Below are 14544 nucleotides of genomic sequence, written 5' to 3'. Positions count from 1 at the left end.
GTCCTTTCTAGTGTTTTTAATCTCATGCCGATCCGAGTGCATATAACAAGCCAGATGCCACAACATTAATAACCAAGTGTTGCCCGATAGTCCAAGCCATGCAGTACAGGTACTTGGGCGAGAAAACGGTCCACACAAACAGGTGGGTTCTGAGGACTTCGCATGCGAGCATGACAAAGAGGGCACTGCATGACGTGAACAGCGTCAAGTGGCCAACGTGCTGCAAGAAGACGTTGCGGCTATTGTGTATCTCACGGTGTCGGAGGAGGAGTATGTTCGTAGCTGATGTCCAGTAAATTGGACCCGCCCAGTTGCTTACAAAGGTGAGGACGCCGACGGCAACGATGTTGAAACCGGCGACACCATTGTAAGCGCTGGAGAGATCGACAGAGGATATTGCGTTTGTGCCACCAAAGGCAAAGAAAGATGCGTGCTGGAGCAGGAGAGAGGTGGTGGATAGAGTTGAAACATCGAGGTCGAGTGAAGAGAGGTAGCTAAGTTGGACGTTGGAAAGGAGAAGAAGAGGGATATTCGTTACGCGAGATTGGGTTGCCGCAAGGAGGGTTATGAGGTGGTGAAGGAGTTTTACTTGTTGGAAAGAGTAAGTCAAAGATCAATGCAAGCATTACGGCGTTGGCTTACCAGTATGAGGTGCTTCGTTTGGCTTGGTGATGGCTAGGTAGCCTGAGTAGCTTGCGATGGCTCCTATGCCAACGAAAACAATTCTTGCTCGTGTTACCAACGAAAGAGGGAAGCCTTGGAAGGCGGCGTTGATAAGGGCTGAGGTGCCAGTTACAAGCTCCGGTGCGTCCTCATTTGTGAAGGCTATCTTGAAGGCGAAAGCGGATAGAACGACAGCACCGGATGTAAAGGCCGAAACGATAAGGGGTACGCCGCGAATCCTCCGGGAGATCTGGACAAACATAAAGAGATATGTTGAGCTCACAAGTATCCAGAGGAGGGGCGGGTTAGTTATCACAAAGCTCTTAACGATATCAGGCTCACCAGCATGCTTCTGGCCCGTCTGGTTCCATCCGCGAATGATTCGGGTAGCAGCCAAGGCAAGCAAGAATAAGCCAAGGGTCTGTATTGGTTGTTGAGTGCTGCTTCCAAGTCAGAAAGAAACCAACTAGAGAGAACGTAATACCTACTTTCGCATCCTCCTAATGGCTAGTAGGCCAAGCCAGGCCGATGTGGACCAGTACCAGAAGTGCTGTTCCTCTTCAACATAACTGCTCGCAAACATCATGGCGCCGTATATCAAAGTAATCATAAGGAGAGGAAAGAGGTTAGGGCGAGCACCAAACAACAAGGGCACAGCGACCAGACCAGCTACGGCCTTGCCAATGTGCAATCTCCCCATGTCGTAGTTGCTAGCCATGCTGCTCATAAGATCTTGGGCTTTACTCAGCCACTGTTGTTTGTTAATATACGAGGCAGGATAATGCAGAGACGGTTACGAGCCTTGGATATGGTCTGAAGCCAAGCTTGATCCAGCTCTTCCTCATCACCCATAGCTTTGAGTCCATCATTGACTTTATGCCACTCACAGGCAAGCTTTTGCGCATCATCTTGTGGACTTGCGCAGGCTTGCTGCAAAGAAGATGACTCAATGTCAAACATGCTCGTGCCAAATGTCGCAGTGACAATTTTCAAGATTTGCCGGGCGTTGCGGACGAGCAGCTGGATTTGGTCGTTTTCTGTGTTTGGGTCAGCAATTCTATGTCTAAATATTGGGATATGAGCGCATACTGCTGGTCCAGAATGGGAGGAAGTCAGCGATGAAGGCACCGAGGTTGTTCTGCGGAATTGGAAAGCCTAATAAAGCCCCCAAAGTCGGTGCCAAATCTGATTGCTCAACCTTGGTATAATACGCAAAGTCCTCTTGGTAAGCAACAGGGGACCTGAGTTTGCGCTGCAGGACCTTGAGCTTAGGCGATATAAATACAAGAGCGGGCGACGTTTCCCCGGGGGATGATGCTCCATGATTGCCCGCGTCATTCATGCCGTGGTCTCCGCAAAGAACCATAAGGGCCGAGGACATATGATCGCTTTTCTCCATGGCATGGTACATGCGCTTGACAATATTGTCCATCTCATGCTGTTTGGGGACCATATGTGGGCTACACCAGGGTCATCAGCGAACATTCCAAGACTTTCATACCCGATGCCATATCTCACCTTCGGGGTCCTGATTTGTGGCCAATATGGTCAAGGCCAAGATAATGCAATACCAGAGTGCTCCAATCATCGTTTCGAAGCTCAGTTTCGATGTGTCGAGTAACATTGTTGTCTACTTCTGTAAAGTCCTGGGAATATTTAGTTTGACAGCCTAAGGAGGGGCATGCAAGCGCTTACCGAGACAAAAAAGCTTGAGGTGCCGTCAGCACGGTCGAAGGTCTCTGGGAAAAGCTTGAGCCAAGTATCATCGCCATACATGACCAGCTTTCCGGATTGTTTGGTCTTCATCTGAGCCAACCAAGTATCTTGGGCTGCGAGGGTCGAGGACGTGTCCGCCTCGTCAAAGTTCAGAATGACATCTAAGAAGGATGGGATAGACCCAGTGGTGATGGCCTTGATTCGAGGCATCGTAATTGTCGGCGACCGAGCATTTGCAGTAAATGGAAGAGCAGCACCATCACGAATCAACCTAGTCATGGGTCAGCTAGATGAAGGCTCGAAATGACAGGACACGTACTCTTGGGTGTATGTAAAGCCAGTTCCATTCGAATATACAAAGTCGCTTTTGATTTCAGAACATAAGCTTCAATGAGATAGTTTCATAGCATTTGGATGTCAATTACCTTCGCAACGCATCGACGACCATAAATATGAGGCGATCAAAAGGCGCCGCTGGCGGAGGGCCATATTCCAGGGTCTCATACTCGGCCAATCCTGGGAGAACAGGTTTATACGGAAAAAAGCCGGTCGCAAATATGAGAATTGAGACAGGAATCAAAATATTGACGATTGTCAAATGAGTGGCCAGAAAACGAGGGCCATATCGAAAAGACATGATCACGGCGTATCCATCAAGGTCTCAACGAGACCCAAGTGAAGGAGGATAGGAAGGGTTGCAGCGTGTCGTGTCTAATGATCTGTGTCTAAAACAAAGAGATGTCATAGTACGGGAAAGGTGTTGTATTATTCACTCATAATGCGTGAAGAAAGCGAGCAATGCATGCCACGAAGATGTGAAGGATGTAAGCGAGAATCGCAGGTAGCGGCACAGTCCTCCGACGTTGTTTAGTATCGTCAAGATCCTAAATGGGTAAAGTGACTGGCCACCTTCAAGGTGCCCTGCGAACAGACTAAGGTAGAACCAAATCTGTGTAATTATTATGGGCAGCAGCTGAGGACACTGTGACCGCTCAAGCACAGGGATAAGGTCCCCTGCATTGAAAAGGAATCGTGATTGTTGATTGGCTGAAATTGCAGTCCAGAGGCCCGGAGGTCCCGTTGCAACAAACAAACCCCAGGCAGAACGACCAATACGAGGGAAAGTCCCCTTCACTGTGTTGATGAGGTCGAATTGTGTTCAAACACGGGCTTCAGGAAAAGTAGCACAACGCTTCATATTCTTGTTATGCCGCACCACAGCTTGGTTGTGTTCGATCAATTCATTGCTATGAATGTACTAACTTTTTTTCGGGTTTAAACCCGAATGGCAGGGAGAATATGATCAAACCGAATCCCAAAAACCACCACAAAAAGAAATAGTCCCTATCCACACTAACTCCGAGAAGAACTAGACCACGATGCTGAGATAAACCCGCGTAAAGCTTTTTCGCGACAGTGTCGATGACTGGCAATGACGAAAATTTTGGTCCCCAGGATGAGAAGAACGCTTTCCAACACATTTAAGCCTTCTTCTTGGAGCCTCCGCGACGGTCCTTGTACTTGGGAAAGACGATCTTGGACGTCTTCCTCTGCTTCTGAATCCTACCAGATCTGCGACGGGGCTTTGCCGAGTCCACGTCCATGCCTTGACAGGTCAGCAAAACTGTCCGCGATACTAGTAGAACATAATGAAGTCAAGTGCAACTTACGGGTGTCCTCAGCCTTCTTGGCATCTTCCTCGGCCTCATCAGGGTTGATTTGCGCTGAAAGTCCTCAGTATAAGAGCATCAAAGAAAAGTCTGCAAATGCGTCTGTAGCCTGACTTACCATCATCTTGCTCATCAGCGTCCATGTTGACATCAGCCTCCTTCTCAGGCTTCGGCTGCTTTGCTAATTCCAACAGCTTGGCTGAGAGGCGCTCTGCTCGCGCTTCCTCGGCAGGGCCAAAGACATTCTTCTTGAGTCTTTGGTTGTTGTTCTTCTTGACACTGGATCTCGAGCTCTTGGCCATGGTTGCGATGGGTGGTCTCGTATATCAGAGAATACTAGACCTTGTTCTATACAACAAGAGTATGGCAGATCACAGGGGAAAGAACGTGATAGACTTCTCAGATTTTTTTACACACAAGTAATGCGTCGTCGGGACGGCAAGAGAGACTCTGTGAATGTGTGCGACGCTGAGCTCAGTAGGAAATTTTCCACAAAGCGACCAGTCGCCCCGCCTCCCAAGGCGTCGATACCCAGCAATCAAAATCCCTGAGCTCACGCGGGCCAGACCAACGTCTGTCACCGCCCAGTCGCGGGGCCTGCCGGCTACAGCCACCCCACATGGCCCAAGAGCCCTACCACAGTAAGTTCTGCCCATTTGAGAAGAAGTGCCTGGAAAAAGAGACACGGAGGCCACTGTTCACCAATTTCCAGGGAACGCAGCTGCTGAAACTGCGGCCGTCCGTCCACTGTAGGCCTCATTCTTTAGCGCCTTTACGGTGTCGCCGGCTAGCCATAGCCCCCCAAGGCTCCCCCAAGGCTCACCCAAGGCAGCTTGACGCGACTCATTTAGTCCCACACCACCCAGCCTCTCCCATCTCACTGCTCGCCTTGTACTTGCAGAAGGCCCTTCATCGCAGAGCCCCAACCCGGCGTTGGTCGCGAATGACATCAAACTTCTTGCCGACCCGAGAAAAAGCCCACTGGCTGGCCTAGCCTAACCTCACCTCATTTTTGCCTCGATCTGCGGCTTTTCGTATCTGGCTGGTACCACTACGCTTTGCGTTCTATCCAGAATCACTTTACCTGACGTCAGGTGCGAATAATCTCAGACATTTAGCACAAGTAGTCGAAGTGCGTCGCAAAATAAGGTGCCGGATCCAAAGGAGAAAAAATTAGTAGTCACAATCGAGAGATTCGCCGCCGTACCACGCCTCTGGGACCCTGCCCTTGCCTTCCACGACCATCTTCCCCACGCACTTTCCTCTCGCTGTCCGGCGCGCACCACCACGAGCCTTGTCGCTCCTGCCTCGTGTGGTCGCGCCCATGGTTCTTTCCTCTTGAGCCACTGAGCGCATTTTCCTTCTTTGTATTATCCGACAAGCACACCGACTTCCCGCCTCCTTCCTTTGCCCGAGGTCTTTCCGACGTCGCATCCGCAAACCTTCATGAGGCTGTCACCGCAAGCACCTCCGCGATCCTCCTTCGTCGCCCGTGAACCATGACCTCCATCCCGAGGCATGAGCTCCAGGCTCTAGTTAAGCTGGTCAACAGCAACCAGCTGCTTAACCGTCAGCTCTCTAGCATCTGTCAGCTCAACGGCCTCACCAGTAGTGGGGTTAAGGCATCGCTGCAGAGTCGCATTGTTAACGGTGAGCGGTACTCCCTCCAACCCTACCGACCGTCGATGTCGTACCTCCTGCACTCGTTTCTGCCTTCCCCGGGCTCCCGACTCGCCTCCTGCGTTCTTCTGTCAGGGACTCTCGTTGGGGTCCCGTATGATCGCCTTCTCCGAGTGATTACCTGGCTAACTCTTCTTCCCGCCAGCTATCCAAGACGCTTTCAACCACAACGATGTCACACGGTTCCAGCAAATTCAGCGGAGCATCGAGACCACACGAACCGGCGCCTCATCGCCTGCTTCCCACAAGTCCGCGCGTCCCCCCGCAAACACTCAGCCGGCTGTAATGCGAACAGATCCATATTGGAATCAACGCAGCGCAAGTAGCCGGCCTGCGGGCCCGAATGGCCATTCAATACATGGTTTTGGGGCTACAGCCGGTACGTTTACCAACCTCTATGCTTGATAGATAACCGTCTAACTGCCTCAAGGTCCGAGGTTCAAGGATACTCCGTTCTATGCTCTCGAACACCGGGTTGGCGATGTTCGCGTCTGTGAAAGTAAATCTCCCCTTGGACCCTAACATATCGCTCTCTGCTAACCCCTTTAGTTATGAGCCAACACAGAAACATGGTTTCCATCCCGGTTAAAATGAGCGAGTGCCTGGGGGTCAACAAGGTCCTTGAAGATAAATCATACCGGGTCATGGTGTTTTGCGCCGATAACAACAATAACGAGCCTCAAAACATTGCCTTTCCTCATCAATCGGAAATCAAGGTCAACGGCAACGAGGTTAAAGCTAACCTAAGAGGTCTAAAAAACAAGCCAGGTTCAACACGACCAGTGGATATTACGAGCTATCTCCGTCTGAAAAATGACAATCGCAATCTCGTCGAATTCACGTACGCCTTGACACAGAAGGTTAGTTCATGAGAAGTGAATCGATCTCGCAGCACTCCTTGCATCACTTACTGATTCAATGTTTCGTTTTAGAAATATTACCTTGTTCTCTACGTCTGCAAAACTACGTCAGCTCAGGAGCTGGCTGAGAGAATCAAAGGGGGCAAGAAGATCCCCAAGCAGTCTGTCATTCAGGAGAGTAAGTCTTTTGAGCCTCCTCTGAGCAGTCCGAACAGCTATTGACCATTGTCCAGTCAGCAAGAAGGCAGCGGACACGGACATCGTCACCACATCTCAGGTGCTATCTTTGAAATGCCCATTATCCTACATGCGACTTGATGTTCCGTGTCGGTCTACTTTCTGTTCGCACATCCAATGCTTCGACGCGACTTCATATCTGCAGTTGCAGGAGCAAGGCCCTCAGTGGCTGTGTCCCATTTGCAACAAATCTGCGCCATTTGATCAGCTTGCTGTCGACGAGTAAGTGTCCCACAATGCCTGTCGGTGTCGCCTACTGACGTTTGCGCAAGATATGTCAAAGAGATTCTGGTGAACACATCTAAGTCTTTGGACCAAGTCACTATTGAACCTGACGGACAATGGCGCGTCAATTCAATGCAAGATGATAAGTCAGCAAATGGGGGAAATGGTCCGGTTGATGACGATGACGACGACGATGATTTCATCATCTCAGAAGTCAATGTTGTTCGCAGCCGCAACTTTGAGACACCAAACCGTTCAGTGACCAGCACCGCTACTCCCACTACGACCATTCTGTCGCGCGAGAGTTCGACAATGCCACGGGGTCTTGGTTCCACCAGTGCCAAGAGGCCACATTCTGAGAGAGTCACGATAGACCTGACTTTGTCTGATGATGATGATGAGCCTGTTGTACCGCCTCCAAAACGACAGCAGCTCCAGCCCCCATCGTCGAACAATTATACCAACGGTTACAACGATCAGCTATTTTAAGGCATTATTCCTCCTCTTATCTCTTACGTTCACTCTTGGGAAGCGGAGTCTTGGGTTGTTGGCTCCAAGCACGTACATATATCCCTAATGATACCGAGCTTGTGGAAGTATGTATGCATTTTTCATTTCGGCGTGGAACGGATGGGTGGATAGCTGCACTGGCGTTCGGGAGGCAAAACATGTCCCATACTCAAGAGTCTAGTTTACGAGACATGGAGCAAGGGAACAGGTGCTCACAAGGAAATACCTGCTTAGATGGTTAAGCGATTGTTTAGCTGGCTACGGGACAGACGAGTTGTCCCCTTAGGAGCACTCAATTGTTGTTCGTTTGGTAGTTGAGTAATCAACCAATCAGATAACAATCATTGTGAAGTATGATGCTTCCGGGTCTTGTTGTGCAGCATGAATTTGTGAAATGTATGTAAAGTGATTTGTTGCAACAAGCTGAACGGACCATGTCAACCAAGAGGACTCTTGTAGGCAGTGAAGCTCTGTGGACCCTGGATGGAAGCTCAGTGTCAGCTCCACTACAATCTCCAGCCCGGCAGCTACGTACCTCCACACCCCATGGACTCCATCCGTTCGTCTGTCCTTCCCTTCCTTCAGTCAAGGTACACCTGCATCTACGTCGACAAACGCCTACACCTCTCTCCTACACACGAACGACTAGCTTATCCTAGCCACGAGAATCTGTTTCTGAGGACGAAACAAGAGGGTAAACAATTTGTCAATACGACGAAATTGCACCATCGACCTTTTCGCGCCTTCGACCGCGCCCCTCCATCGCAATCGTCGTCGACCTACATCAAATCAACATCAATTAGAAGAGCAGGCCAGCTCGCCATAACCAAACACCACAGCGCCACAAGCATTGGAAAAACCGCAACCATGTCTTTCGAAAGCGTGATGCCTCCATACAATGCCTCGGATCCATCGGCCTCCTTTCTCAACTCCTCCTGCCTCGACTTTCTGCTCATCGAGCTGGTGCCCATGTCATTCCGCGTGACGCGAGAGCTCGACATAGCTCCGGTTGAGAGTTCCGGGGCACCAGGAGAGGCGACATCGTCTATTAGCCCCAGCCAGGGTGCAGCAGGAACAGGCCAGGCGTTGTCAAGTGCGAGCGGTGCCGTTATGTCTGGCAGCGCTCGGAAGATGGACGAGGACGAAGAAAGAGATGCCGTTTTCTATCGGCTTGAGACACTAGGCTATCGAGTTGGCCAGGGACTGGTAGAGCGGTATGCGTTTCGTTCACCCTCTTTTTTGTTGCTTGTCAATTCTTTGAGAAGCTAACGTATCGTCTTTTGAACAGATTTTCAAGAGATAGGCCGCGATTCAATGATACCCTCGACGTTATTAAATTCATATGCAAGGATCTGTGGTCTTTAGTGTTTCGGAAGCAAGTTGACAATCTTAAGACCAACCACAGGGTACGTATCCTGCGATAGTATTTCGAGTGGGCTCCGGCAAGATGGAAGAAAGCGGATAGTTGCTGACTTGCGCTTTTACAACATTTAGGGTGTCTACGTGTTGACGGACAATTCGTTCAAACCATTCTCTAGAATGAGCACCGAGACCGGAGGACAGGCAGTTGTTCGTGCACAACCGGTACGTTGGTCCAGTCATGGCAAGATTTATGAGAGCAGCGCTGACTTCTCTGAATTACAGTTCCTTTGGTTCCCTTGCGGAATAGTTCGCGGGGCCCTGGCAGCATTAGGGATTAATGCCACTGTTCAGGCAGAAACAAACGAGCTACCAGCTGCCATCTTCCAGATCAAGACGCTACCTTCAAGCACATAGTTCTCAAGCGGCTACCCTGCGCAAGATTTCACAAGCTAGAGGGTTTTGGCGGCAACATTGTCACAAACCTCTAGAAATCCTGGTCATTCCGAGTAGATTCCAACGATATCTAACTCCACATATATACAATTCTCCATTAAGAGCAGGAGAGAGTTACCACCGGTTGCCATATCCAAAAAGCCCGACGCCCCCCAAGCCGCGGAATCACGAGATCAGTTGACGTAGTAAGCGCGTCCGTTACACACATTCGAGGTCAACACCACCTTACAGCCTAGGGATAAGAGTATCAATCAGCCATTAATTCTCCCTCGGTTGTATTTCATCTATCACCGTTTTGGCTACATCTTGGAAGCTACCATAAGACTTCCTTTGGAGAGGGCCGACAACTGTTGCTTCAAATGTACAAAAGGGGGGGTAATCACTTTTGAGGGGGGTTGTGAGCAAAGTCAACACCCTTCTGAATGTTGCCCTTCAGACCCTTAACAGCGGCCTCCAGCAGTGTCTTCTCCTTGTCCGTAATGTCTCCAAGGATGTCGACAGCCTTCTCGGCACCGTTGGGCTACGCAGCGTCAGTTTAAGCTTGTCTAAGGGAGAAGGGGGTCTGCGGTAAATGTCAAAACTTACACCAAGCTCGATGGGAACGGAGAAGAAGTCGACGCCAGTCTTGGCGGCAATCTCCTTGCCGCCAGGGACGCCAGGCAGGTAGACGTAGCTAGGCTCAACAAGACCCTTCTCGCCCTTGACAGCCCTGAGAACCTTCTCCGCAAATCTATATCCGTTAGCGGAATGACTTGCAGTGCAGCAAGTCCGTCCTTACCTAAAGCCGGCGTAGGCCATAGAAAGAGTGGCGGATCCAGCGCCGTCCTTAGCCTTGACAACTTCGTCGCCACCAAACTGGACACGGTTGACAAGAGCATCATACTTGTCGTCGGGGATGGTAACAGAGGGGGAGACCTTGCTGAAGAGGGGAACAATGGTCTCGCCGGAGTGGCCGCCGATGACGGGGACGGTCAGCTCCTGAGGCTTAGACTTGCCGGAAATTTCGGCGACAAAGGTCTCGGCTCTGACAATGTCGAGGGTGGTCACACCAAAGAGGCGCTGGGGGTTGAAGACATTCTTGGCCTTAAGGACCTCGGCGGAGATGGGAACGGTAGAGTTGACAGGGTTGGAGATGACAAGGATGAAAGCCTTGGGAGCAACCTCAGCGGCGACCTCGATCAAGCCCTTGACGATGCCAGCGTTGATGTTGAAGAGGTCATCGCGAGTCATGCCGGGCTTGCCTGAACGTAGCTACCGTTAAACAAATACAGCACTGTGGATCGCGCGATTTGGAACTTACGAGGAATACCGGCAGGAATGACAATGATGTCAGCATCCTTGAAGGCGGCCTTTGCGCCGTCATCCTTGGGCAGGTATCCGGCAATCTTCTGTTTGCGGGGAACGCTGGTTAGCATGCAACAGCTGCGGTGGCAGTTCAAATGGGTATGACGAGACCTACCGCCTGGGAGGAGATGTGGGAAAGGTCAGCGGCGACACCGGGGGTGTTGACGACATCGTAGAGGGCAAGCTCGTCGACAAGAGGAGAGAGCTTGAGGAGGAGAGACAGAGGCTAGAAGATCAAACTGGTCAGCCCATGCGAAACTTTGGATTTTGCCCGGGAGGCGGGGTCTGGCGTCACCGTACCTGTCCGATACCGCCAGAGGCGCCAGCAACAACTGGAAGACAGTTAGAAGGAATTCTTTGGCAATGATTCTTCAGGAGCGCAGATGAAGCGTACCGGCCTTGACCATTTTGAATGTGTTTGTGTGTTTTGAGCTGAAGATGAGAAAGGGAAAGTGGTGGTGACTGAAGGGTTCTCGCAAGATTAGCGGGGTGATCTCATGTAGCTCAGGAGCTTGCTCGGCAACACGTTAAGCTCCGCCCGGAGGTACCGCAGAGCTACTACTGATTGTTGTGAGCTTGGGGGGTATATCGTCACATACCTTCAACAGCGCGCGGTATTTAGTTGAATAAGCGCAAATCGAGGCGGACAGTCAGGAAATTTGTTTGTTTTAGAAATGGGGAAAAAAAGAAGAAAGAGGAAGGGGAAAAGCAAGACTAGAAGTAGTAGCAGTCAAAGCAGCAGATGATACCTAGTCCGGAGGCTGTCGGCGGGGACGTAGGTTCGACCGCGGGGAGAATTGCGACTTTCTCCCCTCCTCATCCCCATGAGACCATCAGAGGCCATTGGATGGAGGGGCAAAAAGAGGGGCAAGTTGGGGGTGGTAGCAGCGCGTCGCAGCACAGCACAGCGCCAGTGATGCGCAGAATATGTACCGTACATAGTACATGCTCTGCAGTGAGTGCCCGCTAACTTAACAGAGAGTGCTGCACCCAGCAAGATCCCATGCATGCCCTAGGCTGGGTGTCTCGGGACCTGGGAGGTAACAAAGAACAACAGACCCTGCCGCGACCTGCCAGCCAGGAATGGGCCGAGTCGGCTGTCACATATACCTCTTCGCGCACCAAACAAAGGCGGCGTGGCTTTGGTACTACTGGTACGGCAGCCCCCCTCCGGTGAGACAGGCTTGGCTGAGGAGGAGGAACCTTTCCCTCCTCTCCCCCAAAACAGCTTTCCCATCTTTTGGCTCAAAAAGCTCGCCCCAGGCAAAGCATACGCCGCCTACCCCTGCTGAACTCTCCGCCCACCACTACCTGCTACACATCAGGCGCATGTGAGAGCGGCCACATAAAGGGGAGCAATGACGAGAGACACTGATTGAGGCACCAAGAGAATGCCTTCCCCGTCAACTCCCGGGAGCTAGCCAGTACTTTCCGATGTCTTCCTGCTTATGACGGACTGACGATCCCGACGCACGAGATCTGTCCTATGTATAGCCAAAACTCGGGTGCGGAAGAAACAAGTGTCGCCATTGCTGGTTCCAATGTTTTCCAAGCCCCCCGAGACCCAAGACGCCTCCGTACCTGGCGGAGTTGCGACTCCTGCAGCATCATTGGACCATTAAAGGGTTGAGACGACGATTTGAGCTCTATACCCTGCTTTTATGTTTGACTATGGAGCGCTTTACCACAGAATAAGTAACATCAAGTAAAACCGAGCTCACTATTAATATCCGTAAGCCGCCTTCAGGTAATTATTACCTATTTGGCAGGCTGCGGGTTTACCAGCTGCGTGGAGGTACGTACCGCCCTCACTCAAGCGGGCAACCCTGGTCTGCTGGCAAGAATACCCCTCCATGTTACGGAGGTCTCCTTTCGAGTGCCCGTACAATGAGGTCAAAGTCGGCGAAGACTTACTCCGGGTAAATAGCCTTCGATGTACAGATCCCGCAAGTCACCGGAAAACCGTCGTCAAATGACGGGCTGGGCTTCTTCACTGGCGTGCATGACCAAAGCCGAATGACCCGTCAACTTCCCGACTCTAGCCCGCTATCCCGAGGTTGAGACGTTAATCGCTCCCTCGTTTAGTCGGACGACTCCGGATGACAGCCGATAATCCGGCATCGCGAAAACCATGAGCTACCCTTAGCTCCCATCCTCTGTCTTCTGACGTCGATCTCAACCGCGGTTAACACAGCATCATTGCTCAGCAGAGTCCTGGATCTCATGAACCTCCGACAGGACACCTCAACTCCACATGCACATACGCGCACACACGCACACACGCATACACAACAGGCTCACACATTTCGTAGGTTCCACTAACGCCTTCAGGCACATCCTCTTGGAGCAATTGCAACCCAGTCCAGTCATTATTTTTTTGGCCTTGACTCAAGCTTTTGATTTGTTCGCCTGTGTCTCTCAAAGGTATTCTATTTGCTCGACATAACGCCCAAACCAAGCCTTTCCCGTCCGCTAAACAAGCATTTATGCCTCCTTCTCGGCAGCGGCCTTCTTGGCCTTGACACCACGGGGCTTCTTCTCAGCCTCAGGCTTGACGGGCTTCTGGGCGCGACGGAGGGCAGAGACGCGCTGGACAGCGGCCTCGCGGAGGTCGGCACGGTAGCCACCGTTGGCGGCCTGGAGGGCAACGGCCTTGTAGGTCCTGTACATCATACCGTCAGCATTCGCATCCTACTCTGCTGTCTGCCATTGCAGACCTAGACGAGATTGTATGGTGAAATCCCAGGGGTAACTCACTTGCGAGTGGACTTGTTGCCACCGAAGGTGACCTCAGTGGTGGACTGAGCGGGCTTGTTGGCGTTCTTCTGGTTCTTGCTAATGACCTTGACACCGCCCTTCTCGTTGGGGACGACACCGATCGCCTATGTCGCAATAAGTCAGCTATTTTGTTCTCGGTCGAAATCGCCATCGCCGCATCGTTATCGGTGTAGAATGTCGATGATTCGTTTATATTGGGAGTATGTATGTACCTTGTTGTTGACGAAACCAGCGTACTGCATCCATCGTTAGCCAAAACCGTCCGTGTTGAAGACAACTGCCTGTAGGGCTCGATAAAGCCGTAACGTACCTTGCGAGAGTGCTTGTTGATCAAGTTAAGGGGGTCGCGGGAGAGCTGGAGACCACCAGCGTCGGCGCGCTTGACCAGGAACGCATTCTGGCCGCCTGTATGCCGCAGCAAAAAGGACTTGGTGAGCAAACAATTTGTGCGGCAGCGGTATCGTATCGTCTCTAATCCAGACGATCGTGTGTATCAGGTTGAGACTTACGGACGACCTCCCAGATGAGGTCAGAGGAAACGTTGGGCAGGGCAGCGGCCATTTTGACTGATTTCTGAGGATCACGGAATGGTTGATGAATACCTTCTCGAATCTCTGCGGCTTCGCGTGTTCGTAGAATTCAACGGCCGAATTGAATGTGTGGGCTATCGCTTAGCTGTCAGTTTGTGGACTAGCGCTTGAACTATCCACTTATCTTATCGTTGCGCCACATTCCAATGACCTTCGGGCAAAGCCCTCCCACGCAGGTGTGGCTGGTGATGGCGGTGCGATGCAACTCTGCAAGCATAGGATACCTGGTTCAAGGTAATGAGAGGCCGCCGTTTCCGCATCATCTAATAATTGGGGTTAAGTGATGGTTGACACCGTCGTTTTCCGTCATATCTTGCTTCACGGCCTGTAGTTCTACGAGAACCGATAGAGAAGTAGTGAGTTTCTTGACCTGGGCTCCTACTCAACGTCCTCATGGTGAAAAATGACCATTCAAAAATGATAGCTAGCATAGCAACTTGTAATCATTTTCGCGTT

General features: G+C 51.3%; 6 protein-coding genes across 6 annotated transcripts; 2 read left to right on the top strand and 4 right to left on the bottom strand.

The window, feature by feature from the left end:
• Window positions 1-22: 22 nt before the first annotated feature.
• On the bottom strand, window positions 23-3016 carry CTRU02_212583 (gpi ethanolamine phosphate transferase 2; the record flags this gene model as incomplete). The annotated part of the gene is made up of 9 exons (XM_070205876.1): window positions 23-588; window positions 643-1103; window positions 1152-1414; window positions 1465-1700; window positions 1753-2123; window positions 2182-2309; window positions 2359-2650; window positions 2699-2743; window positions 2805-3016. 9 exons carry the CDS (start codon window positions 3014-3016, stop codon window positions 23-25), a joined length of 2574 nt encoding a protein of 857 aa, XP_070060269.1.
• A 1071-nt stretch (window positions 3017-4087) lies between these two features.
• Window positions 4088-4351, bottom strand: CTRU02_212582 (uncharacterized protein; the record flags this gene model as incomplete). Its single annotated transcript, XM_070205875.1, has 1 exon — window positions 4088-4351. One exon carries the CDS (start codon window positions 4349-4351, stop codon window positions 4088-4090), a length of 264 nt encoding a protein of 87 aa, XP_070060268.1.
• Window positions 4352-5548: 1197 nt separating this feature from the next.
• Window positions 5549-7540, top strand: CTRU02_212581 (sumo ligase; the record flags this gene model as incomplete). The annotated part of the gene is made up of 7 exons (XM_036723589.2): window positions 5549-5699; window positions 5875-6108; window positions 6160-6228; window positions 6279-6589; window positions 6662-6767; window positions 6823-7048; window positions 7099-7540. The coding sequence occupies 7 exons, from the start codon at window positions 5549-5551 to the stop codon at window positions 7538-7540; spliced, it is 1539 nt and encodes a 512-aa protein (XP_036584865.2).
• Window positions 7541-8428: 888 nt separating this feature from the next.
• On the top strand, window positions 8429-9337 carry CTRU02_212580 (bet3 family protein; the record flags this gene model as incomplete). Its single annotated transcript, XM_036723591.1, has 4 exons — window positions 8429-8775; window positions 8850-8967; window positions 9056-9145; window positions 9206-9337. The coding sequence occupies 4 exons, from the start codon at window positions 8429-8431 to the stop codon at window positions 9335-9337; spliced, it is 687 nt and encodes a 228-aa protein (XP_036584866.1).
• A 418-nt stretch (window positions 9338-9755) lies between these two features.
• On the bottom strand, window positions 9756-11127 carry CTRU02_212579 (malate nad-dependent; the record flags this gene model as incomplete). The annotated part of the gene is made up of 7 exons (XM_070205874.1): window positions 9756-9896; window positions 9962-10112; window positions 10155-10617; window positions 10677-10764; window positions 10836-10946; window positions 11021-11052; window positions 11115-11127. 7 exons carry the CDS (start codon window positions 11125-11127, stop codon window positions 9756-9758), a joined length of 999 nt encoding a protein of 332 aa, XP_070060267.1.
• Window positions 11128-13204: 2077 nt separating this feature from the next.
• On the bottom strand, window positions 13205-14059 carry CTRU02_212578 (60s ribosomal protein l28; the record flags this gene model as incomplete). The annotated part of the gene is made up of 5 exons (XM_036723592.1): window positions 13205-13382; window positions 13478-13602; window positions 13711-13734; window positions 13809-13903; window positions 14008-14059. The coding sequence occupies 5 exons, from the start codon at window positions 14057-14059 to the stop codon at window positions 13205-13207; spliced, it is 474 nt and encodes a 157-aa protein (XP_036584868.1).
• Window positions 14060-14544: the final 485 nt, after the last annotated feature.

The sequence above is a fragment of the Colletotrichum truncatum genome, assembly GCF_014235925.2.
Source record: "Colletotrichum truncatum strain CMES1059 chromosome Unknown Contig_0009, whole genome shotgun sequence".
Classification (NCBI taxonomy): Eukaryota; Fungi; Ascomycota; class Sordariomycetes; order Glomerellales; family Glomerellaceae; genus Colletotrichum; species Colletotrichum truncatum.
Note: the sequence above shows the minus strand (reverse complement) of the source record. Positions and strands in the feature narration are given on the sequence as shown.